Source organism: Garra rufa, chromosome 21 (genome assembly GCF_049309525.1).
Source record: "Garra rufa chromosome 21, GarRuf1.0, whole genome shotgun sequence".
Taxonomy (NCBI): Eukaryota; Metazoa; Chordata; class Actinopteri; order Cypriniformes; family Cyprinidae; genus Garra; species Garra rufa.
In genome coordinates this window covers 39,932,355-39,956,702 of record NC_133381.1, presented here as the reverse complement: position 1 = coordinate 39,956,702, position 24,348 = coordinate 39,932,355, and the positions used below count along the sequence as shown (strand labels likewise).

At 36.4% G+C, this 24,348-nt stretch overlaps 1 protein-coding gene and 1 long non-coding RNA gene across 2 annotated transcripts; both read left to right on the top strand.

The window, feature by feature from the left end:
* The first annotated feature begins 3,697 nt into the window (after window positions 1-3,697).
* foxa2 (forkhead box A2) lies at window positions 3,698-6,203 on the top strand. The gene is made up of 2 exons (XM_073827262.1): window positions 3,698-4,078; window positions 4,737-6,203. Exons 1-2 carry the CDS (start codon window positions 4,007-4,009, stop codon window positions 5,895-5,897), a joined length of 1,233 nt encoding a protein of 410 aa, XP_073683363.1. The 5' UTR covers window positions 3,698-4,006; the 3' UTR covers window positions 5,898-6,203.
* A 1,332-nt stretch (window positions 6,204-7,535) lies between these two features.
* Window positions 7,536-19,439, top strand: LOC141296305 (uncharacterized). The gene is made up of 2 exons (XR_012341223.1): window positions 7,536-7,795; window positions 18,571-19,439. It is a non-coding gene; the product is annotated as an uncharacterized lncRNA (long non-coding RNA).
* Window positions 19,440-24,348: the final 4,909 nt, after the last annotated feature.

Genomic DNA, 24,348 nt, shown 5'->3' with positions numbered 1-24,348 from the left:
AATATCCTGACCTCTCTATGATCTCGAACACAAATTCCTAGTGACAAAAAGGAGAATGGAGGTCAGTGTTTAAAGATTCCATGGCAATATTTACTGGGAATACAGGCCCTAATGTATGAGATTGAGGAGGATCACCGAGGCGCCACCCACAGTGACAGTACATTGCAACACACAGAGCATGCTGAATCGCATGATGAATGATCGAGCTCTGGGCCGTGCAGAGAAGCAGAGAAGCTTTAGAGAAAGAAAGTACCCCTCAATAAAATATCTAAAAGTTTTGCCATCTGTTGTTTTACAGCTTGATATTTTGAGAGACATGTGACATGTGCCAGTCCAAGTTCAGAGATGATCAGGCACAAAGTGTGGACCTATGCTCCAACGTGGTGTGTTTACTCAAAGACATGGTCCTTTTTGCATTTTCCAAATACAACATAGCGACCTTCTACACAGAATGCGTTCAGTCTGTACCTTGTCCATTAATAATTAACTTCAAACAAAATAATCCAGGAGGACATTGTGCCATGTAATTTAAAAAGCTTCTACTGTTGCGTAATCTTTTTTAAAATTAGGTAAGCATAGTTACCTAGTTTAGTCTATAGCTTGGTAAAACTGGATTACAAAAACACCAAGCCTGTCAATGCATGCTCATATAAATGGCATGATTTAGATTTAAACAACTCTACAATGCTGTAGTGATTCAATATTCAGAAACTCTATGCTGACAAATACTCTATTTGGTCTAGTTGTATTAGAATTTTGTCAACTATTTGTCTCAAATTTTGGTCAATGCTTTCTGTTAGAGGCTGATAATAAAACAGTACCATCAATGTTATGGGAACTATAATGATGCTATTAATTTCCATTACCTAAATGAACAGTTAGAAGATGTGATAGGCTACACACACACACACACACACACACACACACACACACACACACACACACACACACACACACACACACACACACACACACACGTTGATGTTTACATGTTTTATGGGGACATTCCATAGGCGTAATGGTTTTTATACTGTACAAACCGTACTTTCTATGGCCCTACACCTACCCTACACCTAAACCTAGCCCTCACAGGAGATTGTGCCCACTTTTACTTCATCAAAAAAACTCATTGTGCATGAGTTATAAGCCTGTTTCCTCATGGGGACCTGAGAAATGTCCCCACAAGGTCAAAATCTACTGGTATTCCTATCCTTGTGGGGACATATTCATCACCCCACAACGTGATGAATACCAGGTACACACACACACACACACACACACACACACACACACACACACACACACACACACACACGTTTGTTTTTGTGAATTGTGGGGACATTCCATAGGTGTAATGGTTTTTATACTGTACAAACGATATTTGCTATCACCCTACACCTAAACCTAGCCCTCACAGGAGATTGTGCACACTTTTACTTCCTCAAAAAAACTCATTGTGCATGATTTATAAGCCTGTTTCCTCATGGGGACCTGAGAAATGTCCCCACAAGGTCAAAATTTACTGGTATTCCTATCCTTATGGGGACATTTGGTCCCCATAACGTGATAAATACAAGGACACACACACACACACACACACACACACACACACACACACACACACACACACACACACACACACACACACTTCAATCTCTTTATTTGAAATGTAGATCAAGAGACTGCTGGCAAATTATACTGCTCCTTTTTATTGTTTGATTTTTAACTCAGAAAATAAATTAATAAATTATAGTAAACCTAATAATTACGACATATGACATGACCACAATTGGTCCAGCATTGTCATTTTTTTTTTTTTTTAGTTTTTAATAATTAAAATGGCATCTACAAAAAATCACTAATAATCAAGTAAGATAATGTGAATATGCTAAACACAAGAAGTAGATCCAATAGCACACATTTTAAATGACGGACAATTCTCACTTGAACTAAAGGAATACTTTAACGAGTTATCCAAACAAGGTGCATTATCAAAATAAAAAAAAGCCTACATTTTCACTGATGACTCAGTTTTAAATGAGTTATACTCTTACAATATTTCATTGACTGTTGTGAAAGAAGGTTTGCATTCAAAACTACCATCGTTTAAGATGTTCTGTGACATACAACATGTCAAACCACAATAAGAAATTGCTACGAATTTGCAGAACGTTATTTGTTCGGCGATGTTGCACGCGTTTGGCGTTGTCTGTGAGCACGTCAAACTTACACCGTTTACACAATACACACAGGTCCAAATAAACTCAGTGACTATATTTGCAAATTGTATCCCTGCTATAGGCAAATACACACTAAATCTGATTCTACATCATTACAATGCTGGTGAGGCACGTGTCAAATCGAAGAAGAGATGATGCCTCGCTGTTTATTTGAAGAAATTTTATTTGATTAAAATGACAGGGAATGACAATGTTCACCCTGCAAGTTTGGACAAATGTGATTATAAAATGAACTGATAACGAAGTGTAACCATTATGATTTCTGTGTCATTTATATATTCAATTATTAATTATATAATGCTTAAAAGATAATTTCTTCAACGCTTGAGTATGAAAATACACGAAAATTTCGTGACAATTCGTGACATGTTTGACACTAACTAGTAATCTATTAAACATTGAATAATGCAATAAAAAGGTAAACAATTCATGTATTTTAAACAGTTAACAACTGAGCATACTAACCTATTTCTGTGGAAAAATCAATTTGTACACCAAGAGAGGGCGCACTCTTTTTTTCTCTCTTTTTTTTTCACAAAATCAAGGGGATGCTTAGCTATCAAAGGCCAAAGAATATCAAAATATAAGCAATTATGTTGTGGTAGGCTTCACGTATTTTTATAAAAAAATTTTATTCGTTGTCCTCAGCTTGTGCACCAAACCACCGCCGGCTAAATATCGTGGATAGTCAAACAAAGTGTATAAATGTTAAGCTACTTTGTTTAATGAAGGCAATCAAATCTTGCCACTGAGCTCTGCAGAATCAACACCGATGACCTGCTCTTACATTAGCAAACTGCGTACCGCTATTAGTTACATAAACTAGAGCGCAGGTAAACAAATTAATTCAAAATAGGCGAAAACATTTGAGAACAAACAACGCATTTTGAGGATGTTTCGATCTGGCCTATATCACTGTCGTCCTGATTTCTCTTATATTTAATGCTATATAGCCTATTTTTAAAATACAGCCCATTGTCCACAAATAGCAAGTTTTAAACATTTTGTTTATTGGACTTTTTTCAGCTCAAAAATGAAAATTAAATGGTGTTAAGACAAAAAATGTAGGCTATATATATATATATATATATATATATATATATATAGTGAGATAGTGAGATGGACTTGTTTAAATGTGTTATGGATTTTAAAATTGATTCCAATTGATTGTAAATAATAAATACTGCTTATGAACTATGAAATAAAAAAAACACTTGAACAATCTGAATATAAACTATAGTACTTGAACCCAGAGGTGTTGGCATTCTTAAATCCGTTTTCCCAGGTTTTATCTGGATGTGATTTCAAACCACTCCTCTCGCAGCAGTCCAAACTTCTATTCCCCCCTTTCTCCCGCTGGAATACAATAAGATTAGGATATAATGAATCTTTTCAAATGGGGCTGCTCTTTTCAAGCTGCGCAGGTGTACAATAGGGGGGCAAATGGAGAAGTCTCACGCCTAGGTGTGAGCAGATTATTCAAATAGGGGCCGAGTGAAGCAGTAGGGATTGGAGGCTCGCCCGGGCGCACAGAGCTATATCACAGCGTTAAGAGCCAGCAGCAGGCGTCATTTCAACTGCAGTCATCTCAGATACACACACACACACATACACATGCGCCAGCTCTTGACAGGAGGAGAGCACAACGACGACACGAGTGTATCCCGTGGTCCCCAACAACCACCTTTGGCTGCCAAAGGACACACAATACCGGCATTTCTCGTGTGGGGAAGCGTTTTGAAAAGTAGACGAAACTTTTTTCCAGGATGCTCGGTGCTGTCAAAATGGAGGGACACGAACACGCAGCTGACTGGAGCACTTACTACGGAGAGCCCGAGGTGGGTAACTCACCTAAATAAATATATATGTATTTTTTTCTCCTCGTCGAAATCCGATCCGGTTTTATACAACTCAATATTAGCCCTGAGATAATATTAACTTTGAGATCAAATATTGACTTGAGGCGCCTCCAAATCCTCCCCCATCATCTCGACGCCCTGCACTATCCTAACAAAGTTGTGCTTGACATGCAATGCAAACTTTTCATTTCCAATTATGGATAGTGATGAATACATGGCTTTTCTTATTCGACAACATCGGGCGTTCGAAAGCGAAAATAACCGGACATTTGACTTTTAAACAAATAACCTACTGTTCTTGGTTTTGAATTTCTGCGTGGCTGTAATATCGACTATGGTTTTCCTTCAATATGTTGGAAACCTTTAACTGGCCAAAAAAAAAAAAAATATATATATATATGTTCTTTTTATTTTTTATTATTTTAGTAACACTCTTATGACTTCTACACGCCTCCAGATAAATTCGTTTTCTTTTTTCCACAAACCCCACCAAAACGATTTATTTAATAAAAGCACTTCTATATTAAACTATATATTAGGCCTATTTCTCTTTTCAGTGTAGCGAAGCCAGCGATTATATATATGTTCTGCTTGGAGTTGAATTGTTTTTAATAGTATTGTTTGATTTCTTTGGCAGTGTTACACCTCGGTCAGCAATATGAACACCGGACTGGGAATGAACTCCATGAACACTTACATGACTATGTCCGGTATGGGTTCGACCGCAAACATGACAGCAGCTAACACCATGAACATGTCCTATGTCAACACGGGTATGAGTCCTTCAATGACAGGCATGTCCCCCGGCACGGGAGCGATGGCCGGCATGGGCGCGGGTATGACGGGCATGAGCGCAGCCCTGAGCCCGACCATGAGCCCCATGGCAGCGCAAGCGCCCTCTATGAACGCCTTAACCTCGTACAGCAATATGAACGCTATGAGCCCCATGTATGGCCAGTCGAACATAAACAGATCCAGGGACCCGAAGACCTACCGGAGGAGCTACACGCACGCCAAGCCGCCCTACTCGTACATTTCTCTCATAACCATGGCCATCCAGCAGTCGCCCAGCAAGATGCTGACCCTCAGTGAGATCTATCAGTGGATAATGGACCTTTTCCCTTTTTACCGACAGAACCAGCAGCGCTGGCAGAACTCTATCCGCCACTCGCTGTCTTTCAACGACTGTTTCCTGAAAGTTCCGCGCTCCCCGGATAAGCCGGGCAAGGGCTCGTTTTGGACCCTTCACCCCGACTCCGGGAACATGTTCGAAAACGGCTGCTATCTGAGGAGGCAAAAGCGCTTCAAGTGCGACGTTAAAAAAATGAGCAAGGAGCCGGGTCGGAAAACCTCGGAGGGCGGCTCGAACAGCAGCTCTGAGAGCTGCAACGGGAACGAATCTCCTCATTCCAACTCGTCCAGCAACGAGCACAAAAGATCCCTGTCTGACATGAAGTCGGGTCAGGGTCTGAGCCCGGACCACACAGCCTCCCCGACCTCTCAGGCGCAGCATCTCCTGGCTCAACATCACTCTGTTTTGGCGCACGAAGGACACCTGAAGCCAGAACACCATTACTCCTTCAATCACCCCTTCTCCATCAACAACCTCATGTCCTCGGAGCAGCAGCATCACAAAATGGACCTAAAGACATATGAGCAAGTGATGCATTACGGTTACGGCTCTCCTATGGCCGGCGCGTTATCCATGGGCTCCATGGCGAGCAAAGCGGGCCTGGATTCGCCGGACACATCGTACTACCAAGGTGTGTACTCCAGGCCCATCCTGAACTCCTCCTAAACTCTCACGGACCTTGCGGCGATTTGTACATTTGTAAAATGTTTGTGTATATGTATTCTGATTTTTGACGTTCTCCGTTAATTTAGATGTTCGTTAGTAATTATTTTGTAAAAGATATGTTGACAATGTGACGAACTCTTCGAGGCGGCTTTTGAAAATGGACCAAAATCTCACCGAAGGACTGCGGACGGATTGAAGTTCTTCAATCACTTGTGTAAACTTATTTATGGCTTGTAAATGTGTATTCTTGTAGTTGATGACAAGAACAGAATCTATATTAAAGTGTTATTTGGAATTTTTTCTCAATTCTGATTTTCACTTATTTGTGTGTGTTGTCAACAACAGCAATATTATTCTACTACTACAAGGCTATAATAATAACTAATGTCCTTTTGCTCAACGAATTATCAACGCATTTGCACATATGAACTAGACTAGTTAATTGTGAGGGTTACACATTTCTATTTCATCTGCCACAGCTGAATTATTTTGACTGAATAAATGATTTGCCATTTTTATCCCTGACATGAAATATCAACAATAAAAACTGAAAAAATAGCCTAAGAATATATATTTTTTTACAGTTAAAATGGTTTTAATTCCATAGGTTTCTAAACATTCAGAAATTCTCCAAATAGTCTGTATTAAGCGACATATATTCGAATACCTTGAATATATATTGCAGTTTGCGTAAAAAAACCGCAATCATTTGAAATCTATTATCACAACAATTAAATGTAGCCTAGTGTTGTGTTCAGAAATCCACGTTGAAGAAGACACAAATGGTTTGCATGTAAAGGCTATATAATTAAATAGATTCATTTACTCATGCACAGTGTATAGGCCTATATGATGACTTCATGAAGATTTTTTTTAAAGCACAACGGCATAACAAAACTAAAAAGACAGTGCCCATTTCTCAATTCAGCAACATCTTTTGTCATTTTTAGAAAGGCACTTGTTTCTACAAATTAGAAGTGAGGCCCTTTTGATGTATAAATGAATAAATAAATAAACAAATATCATGAAGTATAGACTATATTAAATAAAAACCACCAGTTTTCACCAAATATTTTAGGAGATTTTTTAATGAGACAAAACCGAAAAAATAATAATAATAAAATAGCGCCAATTTCTGAACATCTTCTCTCATCTTTATGAAGTCTCTCGTTTCTTTCCAAACATATAAATAAGACGATGAGACCCCTCTGATATAAAAAGCAAATAACAGAAATAATAAGTCCTAACTAAAACACAGAAATGTTTAAGTAAATGGACACTTTTGATAGGCATCGCATTGCCGTTCCGACGCAAATAAGGAAGCTGTATTACAGGCTTTCTCTTTTTAATAGTAAACTTGCAGATCAAGAAGTCATCTGCGGCCAACAAATCATCCCCCAGGGGTATCACATGAATGTGTACACTAAGAGAATTCTCCTTCAACTTGAATAATGGCAAAGAAGGCCTGGTTTTGTTACCTCTGTGTTTTCAGCTCTCAGTCCATTCCATTGTATTTCAAACCCCCATGATCTGCGAATAAACAAAAACTGGTAAACAATGAAAAAGGCGGTATTAATACATATAGGATGTGTACATGAGCAATCAAATCACACGAGTGTAAACTTTGAATAGGAGCACGTCACTTCTAGGTAAATTTACACAGAAATTAAATTTCGGTGCCCCTCGTTTTAGACATAATGCTAGGCTGAATTTTTATAGCGCACTGATCGATATCTTGGTAAAATAATCATTTTTTTAAACTAGCGGGGCAGTGAAATCTTTGCTTTGTTGCTAAAGTCAACAGTGACAGAGTTTGAGCTCAAATAAATGCCGCGAGGCTTCCAGCCCTGTGCAGAAGGCAGCGGGAGAGGCTCCGACTACCGTTCTGCAGGCTCCAGGTACGAACAATTTTATCATTAAATCCTGAGGCTTTCGATGCATGCTGTGTGTTTGGCTTGAAACGGATTTCATATAGGACGTTTCTGCGTGCAACTTTGATTTCACGGCAATATGGTTCGACGCTTGAACAGACACAGCTCAAGTGCTGATGTTAAGGGGCTCTTTCAGCCGACTGTCAGATGGCTATTCCAGCTGATTGATGCCAATGATACTGGAGAAGACATGCACTGTTTTCGCCGTGCCAATAACCGCAGCCCATCAAATGGAGTTCTCAGGTAGCCTACATAGCGGTGATGTGTTTTTTTTTTTTTTCCGGACAAACTTGTTATCGAAATAAACGCAAAGCCTTTGCAACCAAGTTGCAGATAAAATATCTGACGTCTCTAATTTAACGAAAGCGAAACGGTCTACATCTTAAATTATTTTCGATAACCAATACAAAAATTTTGCGACGAATTTCTCGTTTCAAGAGACACAAATATCAACTTGAGCATACAATTTAGCAGCATCCTAATAGACCTAATGTTTGACATCGGACAAAATAAGTATCATCATGACAAGATCAGAGTTTATCTTCACAAAGTAAAGGAAAGAATAAAAGGAGTGGTAGCTCCGGTTGTTTCTGTTCTGATTCTCTACAATGTTTTAAAAATTCCCTTCTTCACCACCACCAACAATTTAATTTGATAATAATAATAACAACAATATTATTATTGTTAGGCTATTATTATTTTGCTCATAATTACTGTGACTGTGCGAGTATGTAAAACGAGAGGCCTTGAAAGGAAAAAATGCAATAAAAGGATGCAATAAAAAAGTAAAACCTAAAATATATTTCTAATAGCATTTTAACAGTCTGTTTGTTACAACGAATTAAAACAAATATAAAAATCGAACTATTATAGTTGTTATAGCAACGAGATCAGCTTTTCCCTGGCGTGTTTTCTCTTCTCACTTAGGTAACCCAGTTTAATTGCTTTTCGTCGGAGTCATCCAATTTGCATATCATACTGCAAATGAAAGCCGGAATGTAAACAACCGATCCTTAAAATTCTCATTAGGAGCATAAAGTTTCTCAAGGAGAGCTATGGGCATCACCTAAACTTTCATAAGTAGATACATCACAAGCATAATGCAGGCCAAAATTAACAAATCATTGGGAATGAAGCTGATTTATTTATATTTATTTGATTGAATTGCATGCATATGAACGACTCATATTGTTACCTAAAGCACAAATCCAGCTAATTTTGAAATGGAAACGGTCTGATCCAAATTTCATGACAGTGTATGTGGCATCTAAACTAAATGGCTTTAGCACGTATTTTGCTCTCTACTCAGTCCTGGAACACCCAAGTGGAGCTGGTCTCCAGGGAGATCTGCGGGACACCCTTCTTACAAGCTGTAATGCCGCTTTAACCCATTGCTGGGGAGGGTCCGTTCGCACTACCCCGATTTAAGACCAAATACTCTTAATCCTGCTGCTGTCCCACACTATATTAATGCTCAACACAGACGCCTAATCTACGCCCTAAAGTTAGAAAGGCAGTTTCACTGCAATATGCCGAATAGGATTAGGTCAGTCTTTGTAATAGTCTTTAAGACTTTTTAAACGTCGAGCAATAAGATTACATGTAAAACTAGAGCATTTTTCCCCAAAACTGATAAAATATTAATACATTTAAAGGAACAACGTCGAAGACGACAATTTTAATAATTCCATGTCATATTTCTACTAAAATTTTTAAATAGCCTACTAATGCTCGATAATGAATTTTTTTTGGAACCCTTTATTTTCTATATAAATTGCAATTAAAACTAAAACAGTTTTTCGTTCTTTTTAAATGTTGTTGTCTACATATATAATAAAGCCAGACAGAAAACCTTGGAGAGCACATGTTTTTTTTTTCCTAAAGATGACCTTGAACTGCTGTGTACTTTGGAAAAACGCTAGTTTCCTCCTAAAATAACTAGTAACAGTTATTTATATAACAGTTATAAAATCAACATTGTTTTTATACATTTCTTTAGTTTTTAATATCATAAAATATTGAGTATGCTTTTATATTGCCTTTACAATAAATTACACTTGTTCTTGGTTACCTTGGTCAATACAATTATATATTAAAACATTACACAATATAATCTGAGAAATATGATAACCATAAAAAGATACACTCTGTTTATTTAAGTCAATAACCTGATGAAGCATATCTTTGTGACACAGCAAAAGATCAAATGAATCTAGCTGTCTACATTTTTTTTTTTGACTGGAGAAATGCATGTTTTCTAACCTTTAATGAAATGTTTGCATTTCATGTGATACAATGCATGCTATCCAAACCATTAATATGACATAAATATGCTGTTTGAGCTATTCAAGCTGGTTACATTACAATACAAGCTGACTAGTCTTCTAAATAAAACACTCATGAGCATTTCTTGAGCAATTTACTATAGTAATTAATGGGATGAGTAGGTGGCATTGTTTTGAAATGAATCATCAACAGAGTTTTTCCTGCTCTTGCATTGCTTTTAATGTTATGTGCATGCCCAACCCTTTAGACACTGAATAGAAACATTGTCTATTATTCTTTAGCCTTAAAAGGTTGTTTTATTGTCTTGGAGCTGTTGTTAAATGGCCTACATGTTGTCAGGGTGTCATGGTCAGAGAATCATGGCGAATGCAGCGGAACTAGTGAAAGAGTGTGACGGTTCAGGCCTGTGTTCACACTCATCCAACAGCTTGGTGTGAAATTCTTGCTGAGACGTACAGGCCAAACCACATGTCCATTCAGCAAACCCATTCTCCCGATTCATCGATTAAACATCGGCATCTTTTAGGGATAAATTCGCTTGGACAAATGCCAGATTCCATTTTATGACTGAAGTAGGATATTAAATAAGAAATGACAATGTTGATGTCAGCTCTGCCGTTTCCTGTGCACATTAACACACATGTCAACATGGTACGGATGCCAATAGTTCACAGGCTTGCCCAACATTTCCTGTGGTCAAATGCTGTGGGTAAAATCTAAGTCACTGGGAAGGACACTTGACTCATTAAATCTTAATGAAAGCAATAAACACAGACGCCAGCAATTCATTCAGACCTCCAAACCAATCTCCATTTCTCACCAAAGGCAAACAAGCCCAGATGCCCCAGCGTGATTCCCTGCATAACAAAAGCGAATCAGATTGTGTCCTGCATGTGTTCCCAGTGCCGAAATGGTAAAGGCGATAGGTTATTCCAAGATAGAGCTTGTCCAATTTATTGTACGTGAGAGGAGTATGTCACAAAGGTGATTTCTGCATTTTTTTTCAACACTGAGAAGCTTGTAGTTTAGAGGGTGATGGACATACTCATGCAACATTCATGAGAAAAACTTTCCTCAAGCATTCACAGAGAATAAACACATACATACAAATAATCTAGCTGCAGGATTTTAGAGTTTTGTAGTGATGCTTCTTTATGTTTATTACAACTGTTGTGATATAACTTAATGAAGACAGTTATAAAGCTTGATTATATATGAACAGCATTCATTTTTACATTTGTTTGGTAAACCACTTAACAAAAGCAGACATGAGCAAACATAATGGGGGAGCAAACAGCAGTTGATGTTCTTTCATTTGATCGAATCAGATCTCTTGCCACGGACGAATTTAACCTACTAGTAAATACATATCCAGGATCTCTACCCACACCGTCCCCAGAGACTCCACAGCAAGAGCTCTTAAAGTAAATCCCCCAACTCAGACCGAAATAATTCACCAACGCTTTCACAAACTAAAGGCAATCTTCAGTTTAATCCAGTATAAATGCATTTATCACAAAGAGATTAATGTCTGGGTGTTGCCTGTTAAAAAGCCCGGAGGAGCCTCTGGTACGCTAGAACAGATTACTCTCAGATGCTACACAGTAGTGGTCCCCTGACACACAATGTTTAACCCCTCTCCTCGTTCTGACAGCCACATAGCAGGCAGTTTAATTCAATTTCCTGTCAGATCAAGTGCTTTCCTCATTGTTGTGGCTGATTTATTATCTGCAAGCATGTCTTTGTTTTCCAATTTACAGAAGCGACGACAATGGCTTCAATTAGTGCGAATGTTAACGAGGCCCCTTAACCACATTAAAAGCTATAATAACCATCTGAAGTGGATGTTTAACTGTAATACAATAGCAATTCCCATAAATAGCATATCAATAGTTCTGAACAATGAATTTAAGTACCTTGAGTGTTTTTATAGTGGAGACCAACTTGTTTGCTGATGCTCTCTAAAATGGTAACCTAAAAAATGTGCTTCATGATCTAAAATAATTGATTTTATTAATAGAAAAATGTTATTTAACATTAATGAATATATTAGGTTACACCAACAAAACTAAATGTAAGGGTAAGATCAATTAGAAATAGATTTTTAATGTAACAGTCTAATAATAAAATAGTATTTTTCATCCTGAATCCCAAAAATGTTTATTTTAAAAATAAATGTTATGTAAGCAGATTGCTTTAACAAAAGCTTATCCAATCGACTAGAAAGCTCACAACAGGCCTGTCTTACCTTTTTAAGTTATAATAAAAAATAAATAAAGTGGATTTCTTACTATCAAAATCCAGCTGTTGCACTCTATTAGTGTTGAAAAAACAGATTTAACAGAGAAAAGAGGTATAGTCTATGCATGTTTGGTACAGGATTTATTACTAGCATCAACCGTTACCATAACTGTGTATTGGGAAGTTTAAAAGGCTCAACTCATCATTGAGGTCGCTCTTCCCATAGACCGTTCTCCAACTAATGCAAACCTATACCAATGCAAATCATCCAGAGAGCCATTTTTACATGCAAAACAAAGCATTGTTGGAGAATGCCTTGCCATGATGCCACCTTTGAAGCAAATCAGGTGATGGATGTGAGCTGTGAGACATATATGAGAGGCGGTTCATAATCTAAACAAATCCATCTGCCTTTTATGCGACAGGTTAAGACTCATATTGCCTTTACGATGCAAATGCTCTCTCTCCGTGGAAGCTATAGAAGAAGGGAAAGATGGGAATAGGAAGATGAATTATTCAGCATTTGCAGTGCCCTTTGATGGTAACGGACAAGAACACAATAGGGTTTACAATTAATTTCAGCTGTTAAATGGTACTTGGAGTAACAGCTTTATGTCGTTTGTGACATTTAGGAATTGTTGTATGACTTGGAAGAACGTTGCACTTGGAAAAACAGACACTTGCAACAAGGGAAGGACCAGTTTGAATTGCATTTGACCTGAAACAGAAAATGCCAAATGAACAGGCTGTGCGATTCGACGTTCCTGCCAGTGCAGAATCTGAATTTCAATACGGTCTTAGTGACTTTTCACCTCGTCAGGCTAGAACATTACCATGCGTCCACGCAGATACGTTTAAGTTTATTTAGCCCAGATCCTTAACCGTGTCCTGCGGCATGTCTCTAAAATATAAAAGCCGACAATTGAGGAGCTTGCGGCCGAAGTCGAGGGCATAATTGCTAGGAAACATCTTACTGAACAGTTGGCGATAAACGCAGTCAGCCCCCTCCTCGGCTTAAAGCAATTAATTCAGGCACCCTGACATCAACTCTCCAATCCTCTGACAGCTTGGAGCCCAAATCAAAATGCTAGTTCTCCTGGGAACAGCAGAAGATAGCCGGCTCTTTTCTGGACTGTTTGCTCACTGGGCCTGAGAGCAATCTTCCTTGCCGAATGAAATGCAAGGACACAAACAATGTGCCGGCGAGAGAATGGAAGACGGGGAATGAACAGTTTGGACTATTTGCTCAGCAGAAGGGCAGTCACAATAGCTGGCCCATAGCTTTCCCATGCATCAAGCCTCTTAGTCTTAGGGCTCCTTTGTTGCCGGGTTTCGTTCAGATAAGAGTCCAGCTGCCCCATGTGTTTAATTCTCATTGTACGTTGTACTGTATGGTCATTTAGATACTTTTGCGTGGCTTTTCGCCATTTCGGGAACAAACACGCTAATGCCACATATTGTGCGTGTATCTCCGTGGCCGGGCTTCACCTCTGCATGTGCTCTCATTTAAGGGGGACGGCTGAGTCAAAAAGGGGGTCAAGATTGCGGTTTGAGGGCAATGCCTTATCTTGTCAAGTATAAGGGTTCTGATATGGGGTTTGTGCCAATTATACAGTAGCTCTCTGATCTCTGATGTGTTTCACAAATGAGTGGTAGCAAAATAAAACTATCCACATGACTCCTTTGATCAGTAAAAAAAAGAGGGACGACAATGCGATGGTTGCTTGGAAAGAGAAATCCAGTTCCAGAGCTCACATGCATCTTTGTTGTGATTGCACAATACGAAAAGTAGCAAACACCTAAGGCTCTATTTGTTAACATTAGTTCATGCATTGACTAACAAAGTAGCAATAAGAAGTATATTTTATAGCATTTAGTAAACAATACAATTGTTCATTGCTTGTTCATAGAAGTTCAGAGATGTTAACAGATGCAACTTCAGCTTTTAAAAATGTATTGTACATATTAACATGAACTAAGATTCATGACTTTTGTTCTAATTATTGTTAACAAATTAGACTTTATTGTTATCCATATAACTGTTATTATTATTACCTATTTCTGAGGACGCCTTAAAAGCAACCTAATGGTATCAGTTTGTTTTAGTCATAATGAATAATAGTTTTGCCACTTTTGTCATTATTAGGTTAACCGATGTGTTTAACATTGCAGTATGCATTCAGTTTTTATGACAAAAAAAACAGTTAAGGGTCAATTTTCTTGAAATTGAGATCTATACAGCATCTGAAAGCTGAATAAATAAGCTTTCCATTGATATGGTTTGTTATAGGACAATATTTGGTCAAGATACAACTATTCAAAATCTGGAATCTGAGGGTGCAAAAAAATCTAAATACTGAGAAAATCGCCTTTAAATTAGTCTTTGCATATTACTAATTAAAAATTACGTTTTGAGATATTTATAGTCAGACATTTACAAAATATCTTCATAAAAACGATGATCTTAATGATCTAATGATTTTTGGCATGAAAGAAAAATTTTACAATGTATTTTTAGCTATTGCTACAAATACACTTGTGCTATTTAAGACTGGTTTTGTGGTCCAGGGTCACATTTTTTTTGTGTAGTCACACACACACACACACACACACACACACAATAGACTTAAGTCCGTTTAAAGTAGGTCAACCTATTTTTTTTCTTCTTCTTCTCCTAACACAGTATTTTGTATTCTCTATTCCAGCAGTGCGGACACATCAGAAAGATCATATGGAATTACAGATGTATTAGGCAGCTAGAAAACTCGATAAGTTGATGAGAAGAGTCATTTCATTCTTGTCATGACTCATAGACTAATTCTAATGCATTAGTGCATAATATGGCTTAAGTAATGAGATCTCATAAAAAGATGACAGATTTCACAGTTCGGTCACAAGAACGATGGATTTTAATTAAAACCCAAAATAATAATAATAATACATTCAGTGGCTTTGAAAAAAAAAAGAGGTAAAAAGAATCATTTGTGTTTTTTGTTTTTCATATGTAAGCATGTAAGTGCAATTATGCACGCATTCACATTTATGTGAGTGTGTGTGAACAGGTCGTGTGTGGGATAGTGGAGACTTACGCTTCACTGATAGTAAAGTAAAGCTCTGTTCATGGCTTTTCAGCACTTCTTTAAGTTGCCACCGCTGTGTAATTTATGGGTGCTGAGAATCGCTGTGTTGAAACACGACGCAGATCTCTACTGCACAGAAATGGCTGAGAACGACTGACTCATATAAGATGAAACGCACAAAATCTGGGTGATTAGCAAGTACCGGAACATGCCAAGGATACGGTTATGGGAACACACACGAATAAAAACACACCCTGCTGAAGGGCTTTTGCGTATACCCAAGTGAGACTTCCTAGAATAAATGTAAAAGTGATACAATATTTTGGTCATGCATTAAATCAGAGACAATAGGCTATGAAAGGCTTGAGTAATAAGGTTTATTTAGGTCTTAGGCTATGAGAAAATTATCGTCCAGGTGCTCCCTAGTGAACCAAAATGTATGCAAAAAAATGTATTTCAAGCTAAGTATAATACAAATACATTTACATAATATGTACTTATCGTGCATTTAAAGACCGATATTATTTAAAGATTATACAATCGTCATTAACAGTGACGTTAGAAAACATTTTAGGCTTAATATTAAGAAATGTGCATTGTGCACAATAGTACTCCAAATGAAATGTAATTATTATTTTTATATCAGTAAGTCTCAAGCGATATGTCAGTGAAAATGATAATAGACTTCAACTACACTTACTATAAAATAAATGCATTTTAAATCTATTACCTTATTATGTCTGTTATTCTCATATTCTGTCAGTTTTCAGAACTGAATTCTTCCAATGTTGGATATATGTGTGTGTGTGTGTGTGTGTGTGTGTGTGTGTGTGTGTGTGTGTGTAAAACTACATTTCCTAAGTTGTTACGTTTAAAGAAGATTAATATTATCAATACATTATAAATAAATGCCATCTTATATTGAAATGACTATTCACATCAAAAGTAAACAACTATTTCGGGAGTTGTCTTTATTTCTAAAACTTTGCTACAAATTATATGCATATCTTAAAAGTTTGCTCAAAATCTTGGCTGGATTTAAAAAAAAAAAAGTAAAACAGGTAAAAAGATGACCACTAGTCATGCTCTTGAAGCACATTTAAAATGTTTTCCATTTGACATCTTTTTAATCTGCTTCACAATTCCATATATTTCCAAAAATTTCTTTCCAAATTCTTTTGACAAGTGCTAAATGATAACAGCTTGGCTGTACACATGATCTCAAAAAAGGCCAAACATTATAATCTCTATCTCTTCAAACGTGCCTTTCGCTCTCACTCACAGGTCTGGTCTCAAAGAGTACACCAGAGATAAGCCTCATCCACACAATGTCCCCTCAGTAGGTCTCATTGACCGGCCCATGGCACCGGCCAGGTATGCCAGCAATGTTTAACCAGCTATCCATCTTCTACCTGCTGCTGGTAAACAGGCACCTTTGTTTAAAGCGCACTACGGTTAGGGCCTGCTCTGACTCAACAAATGAACTATTTATTTCCCCATTGGCCCAGGCTCAGGGAAATATGCCTCTTGTAATCCGCTTTTTATGTCTCTGACAGGAGCAGTGTGGTAATGCATGTCTGTGTGTGGGTGGGAGTTTCTTCAGAAGAGAGGGGGCACATGGCCTGGTTAACTAGTGATTTTCACAGTGAACTCATGTTCCAAGCTCTTATCATTAGCGTCCAGGGTGAACAAACAAACAGTGTGCGGTGTAAATCTGGCGGGATGTCTGAACATTGTGGCTTCAGTGATGTTTCTGCCTATAATTTAGGTTAAAGGTTCGCCTTTTTCCTTAGATTGCACATCTTTCGATTTAAAACCCCCCAAAAACAATACAAATAGCAATACAAATTTGAACCTCAGACCTACATTTATGCACGGTATTTAAATTATGCTCACTACTTAGTTTTCAACCTCTGCCTAAAATTTTTGATTGGTATACTGTATTCCTATATTGTTAGAAACAATCATACTACAACTTTGTTACCTATAAAACATGTGCTTGAATGTGTGTTAAACCCAAGTCTACAATCTTAAAAAAAACATTCTTTATTGGCATCGATGGTTCTATGAAGAACTTTTAACATCCATGGAACCTTTCCACTTTATAAAAGGAACTTTACAGTGGAAAAGGTTCTTTAGATGATTCAATTGTGACTCTGAAGCAAAACAACAGTCATAAGAGTCAAAGTTTGAAAATTACTTATGTGAAAGCTGAATAAATAAGATAATAATAAATAATGTTTAAAGTTGTTTAAATGAAGTTCTTAGCAATGCATATTACTAATCAAAAATTTCATTTTTTTAAATTTACGGTAAATTTACTACATATCTTCATGAAACATGATCTTTACTTAAGATTTTTGGTATAAAAGAAAAACTGATAATTTTGACCATTGTTACAAATATACCAGTGCTACTTAAGACTGGTTTTGTGGTCCAGAACTAATGTTCTTTGCACTAAGAAAATTCTTTTTTTTTTTTTAAACTGAACTTTGGGAAACGCAAAATGTGAAAATGTTCCCCATTTTGGAACCTTTTCATTTTAAGAGTATGTGCATTAGAGAATTGTACACTCTTAAAAATAAAGGTTCCAAAAGGGTGTTTTTGCAGTGATGCCATAGGATAAACTTTTTTTTTTTTTTTGGTTCCCCAAAGAACCTTTCAGCGAACAGTGCCTTAAAGAGCCATTTTGAAGAACATTTCAAATCTAAAGATTTTTTTTTCAGCTATAAAGAAAGTTTTCTGAATTTGAAAGGTTCCATAGATGTTCAAGGTTCTTCTCAGAATCATTAATGCCAATAAAGAACCTTTATTTTTAAGAGTGCATGGGGGTAGTTGGGGTCTTTGGAACAACCAATAACAAGTTCAGGCATAAGTATAATCTCAGTATCTTGTGGTTTAGCCAACTTAATTCCTTAAAGATGGATGTGATCCATGTTAGCACAAATGACTTTAACTTCTATTATCGCTTCCAATTTCTCAGTCACCATGTCAAACAAGACCCCAATGGTTGCTGCTATGTTTGTAGCATTTTCTTCCAATGTCTTTCTAGAATACACATTTTTAGACACCCTTCAACTGCATTACTGCATCACAAATATTTTACACTTTAACCAAGTATGCTTTTCTTTTTAGATCCGAACCAATCAGCAGTCGTCTTCACCGTCGTGCCACACCCCTTCATATGGCAACTGCTGGTTCTACTCTTTCCATCAGCCACGTTCACCTGCAGCTACCCACAGTCACGTCTGACCTGGATGCATGAGCAAGATAACATTCACATCTGCAACGTCAAGAGAGAGGGGCACAAGGAAGCCTGACATTAATGATTAACAGCGCTAAAAGCCCCTGCTTTTGTATTCCCATGGTGCCGGGGCTATCTGCCGATCATGTGACCTGCACGGGGAAGATTGGGGGAGTGAGCGCAAAAGCAAACACAGGTGTTTGGGCTGGAGTCGGTCGGTGCTGTTAGGGACAACTGCAAACACAGGCTGCCATGCTTGGAGACGCGAACGCCCGCCCACACCAACGGGACGGCCAACCAGAGTCACTGACTCAACTCTAACGCTCTGCCTGCCTTCTCTCTGAACAATTAAGGCTCTTCATTGGCCTATTAAAGTCTGCTCTTTTATTACAGTTTGACCTAAGGAGCTACGGATTCTTAATTGGGCATCATAAATAGCCATAGCCATAAATAGAAATAAATAAAGCTTTCAAATAAATAAATAAACAAATAACTAAATACATAGCTACCATGAAAGAATGTGCTACAATTACTGAACCACGATAGTGTTAACATTGTTATATTCAGATAAAATCCAGTGACTATCACACTGTTTACAAGAGATTTGTCTGGTTCGTTCATCTAAAAAGTCAACTCATTGTGAGCTAGTTTTGAGTTGACTGAGAAGGTGAATGTATATGAATGTAATTTATTTTCAAATACTTGGCTGAATTCATTTTTAATGCAACCGTAATTAAATAAACACATTTTGATCTACAAATTACGCTCATTTTGTTTATTTAAAATTAGTTTTGGGTAAAATCATTTTAGAAACGACAGCATACTTGATGTAAACAATGTAAATGAAGTTGAAGGAGCACACAGCTGCTGATCTATATTCAGCAGTTTCTTCGTAGCAGCAGTTAAGCTTTGGATGTGTAAACACTGATCTGAGAACAGCGATAGCTAGAGCAGCTATTGGAACTTATTGTTGCGCTATGGGAAGACTAATCGTACACAGAGTCCGCCTAAGAACAACACGTTTTAACATGAAAACTGATGAAACTTACATAAGAATCATATTTTTTGATGTTTGCATTGCACAAAATGTCATCAGCGGACATTAAACCACAAGATGCTTGACTTGTGTTGTAATCAACGTAGTGCCGATTTTGCTGCAAAAGTTGATTTCACAATGTACACAATATTCAGTGCCATTCCAAACTGAAGGGAACGTTCATTTTCAGTTTGAAGGGCACTGTAAACGCCATAACCAAATTCCCCCACCTTTCTCTGCGCATTGCCACAGTACTGCAAAATTAAAAATAAAAAGTGGGGAAAAGGAGTTGAGGCATTATTATTGAGTTTAATTAGGAAGGTGTGGTTTGTTCGCAGTAATAAAGTATGCAAACTGCAACAGCTGCTAAACAAAGCTAAATATAATGATTAAGGGTTACAGTTAAGATGACCATATAACCAAAATACACACTTAAAAAAAAGTTGCTTTGCAATGCCATAGAAGCACCTTTTTGTCTAAATGGTTCCATTAAGAACCTTTAACATTTGAAGAACCTTTCTACTTCATAAAAGGTTCTTTGTGGCAAATAAGGTTCTTCAGATTATAAAAAGGTAAGCAAGAAATGGTTCTTTGTGGAACCAAAAAAAAAAAAAGCCAAAAATTATTCTATGGCATCGCATGAAGAACCTTTTGAAGCACCTTTATTTTAAGAGCGTACCTTAGTTTTCATGTTAAATGTCGCAACATATATTCAGAGCTTTTAGGACTTTTAAATATGACTGATTATAATCATAAAAATTGATATTAAACTAAATTGAATGCATTTTACAATTTATAATTTGTGAACTTTCAGTGATGCAATTAAAAAACATTTTGGGTTCCGAAAGAACCTGTCATTGAACAGTTCTTAAAACAACCTTTTTTTCTTAGTATAATAAGTAATCTAATAAACCTTTTTTCAACTATAAAGAACCTTTTGTGCAATGGAAAGCTTCCATGGATGTAAAGGAACCTTTATATATTGTATAGGGAGCAGCGAACACTGCATAAGGGACCCTGTGAACTCAGCTTTACTGTATGCAACCGTCCCTGCGTCAGGTGGCAGTAAGAGACTGTATGTGTGTGTTTTTATTAAAAAACATAAATAAAAAAACAGGCAGACTTTGGTTTCACAGATTACTACTATTAATATTTGTCAGTCAGTCAAGCAAATACGTTGAATAACCAACAAGGGTAATGAGTTTTTGATGGGGACAGGAGAAAAAAACTAAGGAAGAATGCAAAAAATGCTTTTTTTGAGGCGTACTATAAATATAATTGAGTAGGCCTGTTTAAATTAGTTATTTTTATTTCTATCAAAATTTGCAAAGTCTGAGTCACTTAAAACTTAAACTATATATATGTCTGGCCTCAATAACAGCATACACAAAAGCTTCACAAAATCTGATAAATGCAATGGCATGAGTATCTTGTGTGCTTTAATAGAAGCTAAGAGATTTTGTGCAGTTTTTGTGGCTAACATGTCTCCTTTAGTGTAGAGCAAAAAAGCAATACAAAATGCAAAACTCCTCTAGGGAGTAAAATGACGGATATTTAACAATAAATCTGTACTGTATTTTGAGAAGATAAAGGCAAACACATCAAACCACTGCTAAAGGATCAGCTTTGTAGGCATTGTGTCAATCCAGCAAGATATGCGTCCATTGTGGGCTGAAAGTGAGCTAATCAAAGTGAGCCGGCAGCGATAAGCTGCAGATGAACGGTGCTTTGCTCAATTGAGCTTTTGATGTTGCAGACACAATGCAACATGTCAAAAGAGCAAGTGTCCTAAGAAGCTTTTTTTTTTTTTGTCTGGCTCCACACCTATAATGAGGTCACACAGCAGCCGTGGTAAAGCTGTCTAGCGTATTCATTCCCACGTTAAAAGATACCACTAATACACAAACTTAGAAAAAGAGGGAATTTTATGTTACAAGCTTGTATTTTTGTGGAATGTTTCAAAGTCCATCTAATGGTTGAAGGACAAAGCTCACTTACATATTTTTATAGTGTGTTAGTTTTTTGCCATTTTGTTCTTTTTCACTTTCTTGTGTAGATTCAGTATTTGTGTTGGTGTTGATGTTAGCTGCACTTCATATTTATTTGTATTTGATTCATCTAAATGTCAGTGTTTTCAGACCAACTGCACCAACCAGGAGAGGACCACAGCTTATACGTGTAATATGTTGGTTGTGTAACATTTATTTATTCAGTTATTGTCAACGTGGTAAGAGAATGAACTAAGAAGTCAAGTCATCGTTTCTTCTGTATCCTGTACATTTTATACAAGATTTTTTGTTTTCCACTACGGCCTATTTAGGTCAGACGTGATTTAGGCAGCAAGAGTTCAGGGACAGTTCAAGCTCGTGCATGTGTGTGTGTGTCTGTGAGTGTGTTTGTGTTTTAATCAAGGGTGGTAAAAGCTTAATTGCACTGCTCTTCAGGTAGCAATGCAGAGGCCAGGTGCTCGCTGCATGGGTCACCACAAGCCCTTTTTCCAGAGAAGCTCTTAAGGAGTTGAGAACCAGCGCACTTCTTATATTTGCCATGCAGCCTATCAAAAGTGGAGAATTATAATATAACACCACTGGACAAAAAAAAAAAAAAAAAAAGCTTGATCAATTTGAATGATCCCAGGGGGTGGAAAGTACAAAATGTTTGTCTTTGTAATGTGTCATTGAATTGCTCCACCTAAGAAAGGGCTTTACTTTAGTGCTGACAACAAACCTTTCTGATGCATTCTTATTCTTTGATGCAAATAATGCAAGCTTTCATGTTTTAAAATTGCTAATTAACTAAATACAGTGTATCATATGTGACCACAAAACCAGTCTTAAGTAGCATGGTTATATTTGTAAAAATAGCCAAAAATACATTGTATGGGTTTAAATAATCAATTTTTCTTTTATGCCAAAAATCATTAGGATATTAATGTTCCATATTTCATGTTCCATGAAGATAAATTTCCTATTATGCATGGCTAAGAACTTCATTTGGACAATTTTAAAGGCGATTTTCTCAATATTTTGATTTTGTTTGCACCCTCAGATTTCAGATTTTCAAAATCCTGGCCAAATATTTTCCTATCCTAACAAACCATACATCAACAGAAAGATTATTTATTCAGCTTTCAGATTATGTATAAATCTCAAAAAATAAAAAAACAAACCCTTATGACTAGTTTTGTGATCCAGGGTCACATATTTGACACCCACATTTTAAAGGCCTTTAACATAAAAGTTTGCTAAATAACAAATTGTCCACAATCCTACATTTAGTCATTTGATAGATAGTTAATACTTTTTTAGCAAGTAAAAGGCCTTTTAGTATAATTGTAAATATGTCCACTGTCTGGTTGTGGTTCACATGTCTTTTTTCTGTGAAATCTATAAATAAAAGAATTTTTTTTTATTGCTTATAAAATTTCAAGAACTCTTACATGACTGAAGAAACATAGGTTTACTTGATTATTTATGCCTAAATTTGTATAAAAACGAATGTCCAAATGTGAACTGGACACTTATTTTTTAGTTTATCTTTCAATCACCATTGTATTGCACTGCCTCCTATGTTTTAAAATTAGAGAGATCATAAAATTAAATATTTTAATATCTCGCAGTGAAGTATTTCTACTCTGCTGTAAAAGTACTTTTTCTAGTGTCTGTATTTTTTGTATGTTTTTCTTTAGAAAACTATTGTACGGGTCAAAATTATTGCATTTTCTTTTATGCCAAAAATCATTAGGATATTAAAGATCATGTTCCATGAAGATATTTTGTTAATGTCCTACCGTAATTATTATATATATATATATATATATATATATATATATATATATATATATATATATATATATATATAAATAAATTGATTAGTAATATGCATTGCTGAGAACTTAAATGGACAATTTTAAAGGTGATTTTCCAAACATTTTGATTTTGTTTGCACCCTCAGAATCCAGATCTGGTCAAATATTGTCATATCCTATAACAAACCATACATCAACTGAAAGCTTTACTTCACAATATATCATTCAATACTTAATTATATTAGAAATCTTAATTTTCCTCAAGTAAAAGTTATTCAAAGATTTACTTGAGTATAAGAAATTACTACATTTTTAATTAAGTTTAATAAAATATTAAAGGTAAAACAAACAGCAATTTTTTTTTATATGAAATGTAGTGCAGTAAAAAGTATGAAATTATGCTTTGGAAGTATTTTCCAAAGAAAGTTTTCCAAAGAAAAAGACTTGAAATTTACTTGAGTGAAGTAAAAATGAAGTGACACCCTGAAATGTATAAATCCTTTATGTAAGTATCTGCTATTGTTATAAAGATCTCATTGATTCACATACAAGCTCAGAATTTCATCTTACTCTTTGATCATATACATATCAGCATCTGCAACAAATGGCATATTTTTTTGGACAAAAACAGTAAAGAAGAACACCAAAAAAGGCATGACTTTTTGATGTATAATAGAAATATAATTGGTAGGCCTATTTAAATGAGATATTTTTTTATTTCTATCATAAATAGCAAAGTCTGAGACACTGAAAACTGAAACAATATATACGTCAGGCCTCAATAACAGAATGCACAAAAGCTTTATAATGTTATAATGAAAATGT

Bases quoted from the DNA above. Each gene is read 5' to 3' on its own strand.
- foxa2 (XM_073827262.1), top strand. From the start codon at position 4,007: ATGCTCGGTGCTGTCAAAATGGAGGGACACGAACACGCAGCTGACTGG. The intron at 4,079-4,736 runs GTGGGTAACTCA...TTTCTTTGGCAG, and splicing joins CTTACTACGGAGAGCCCGAG to TGTTACACCTCGGTCAGCAA.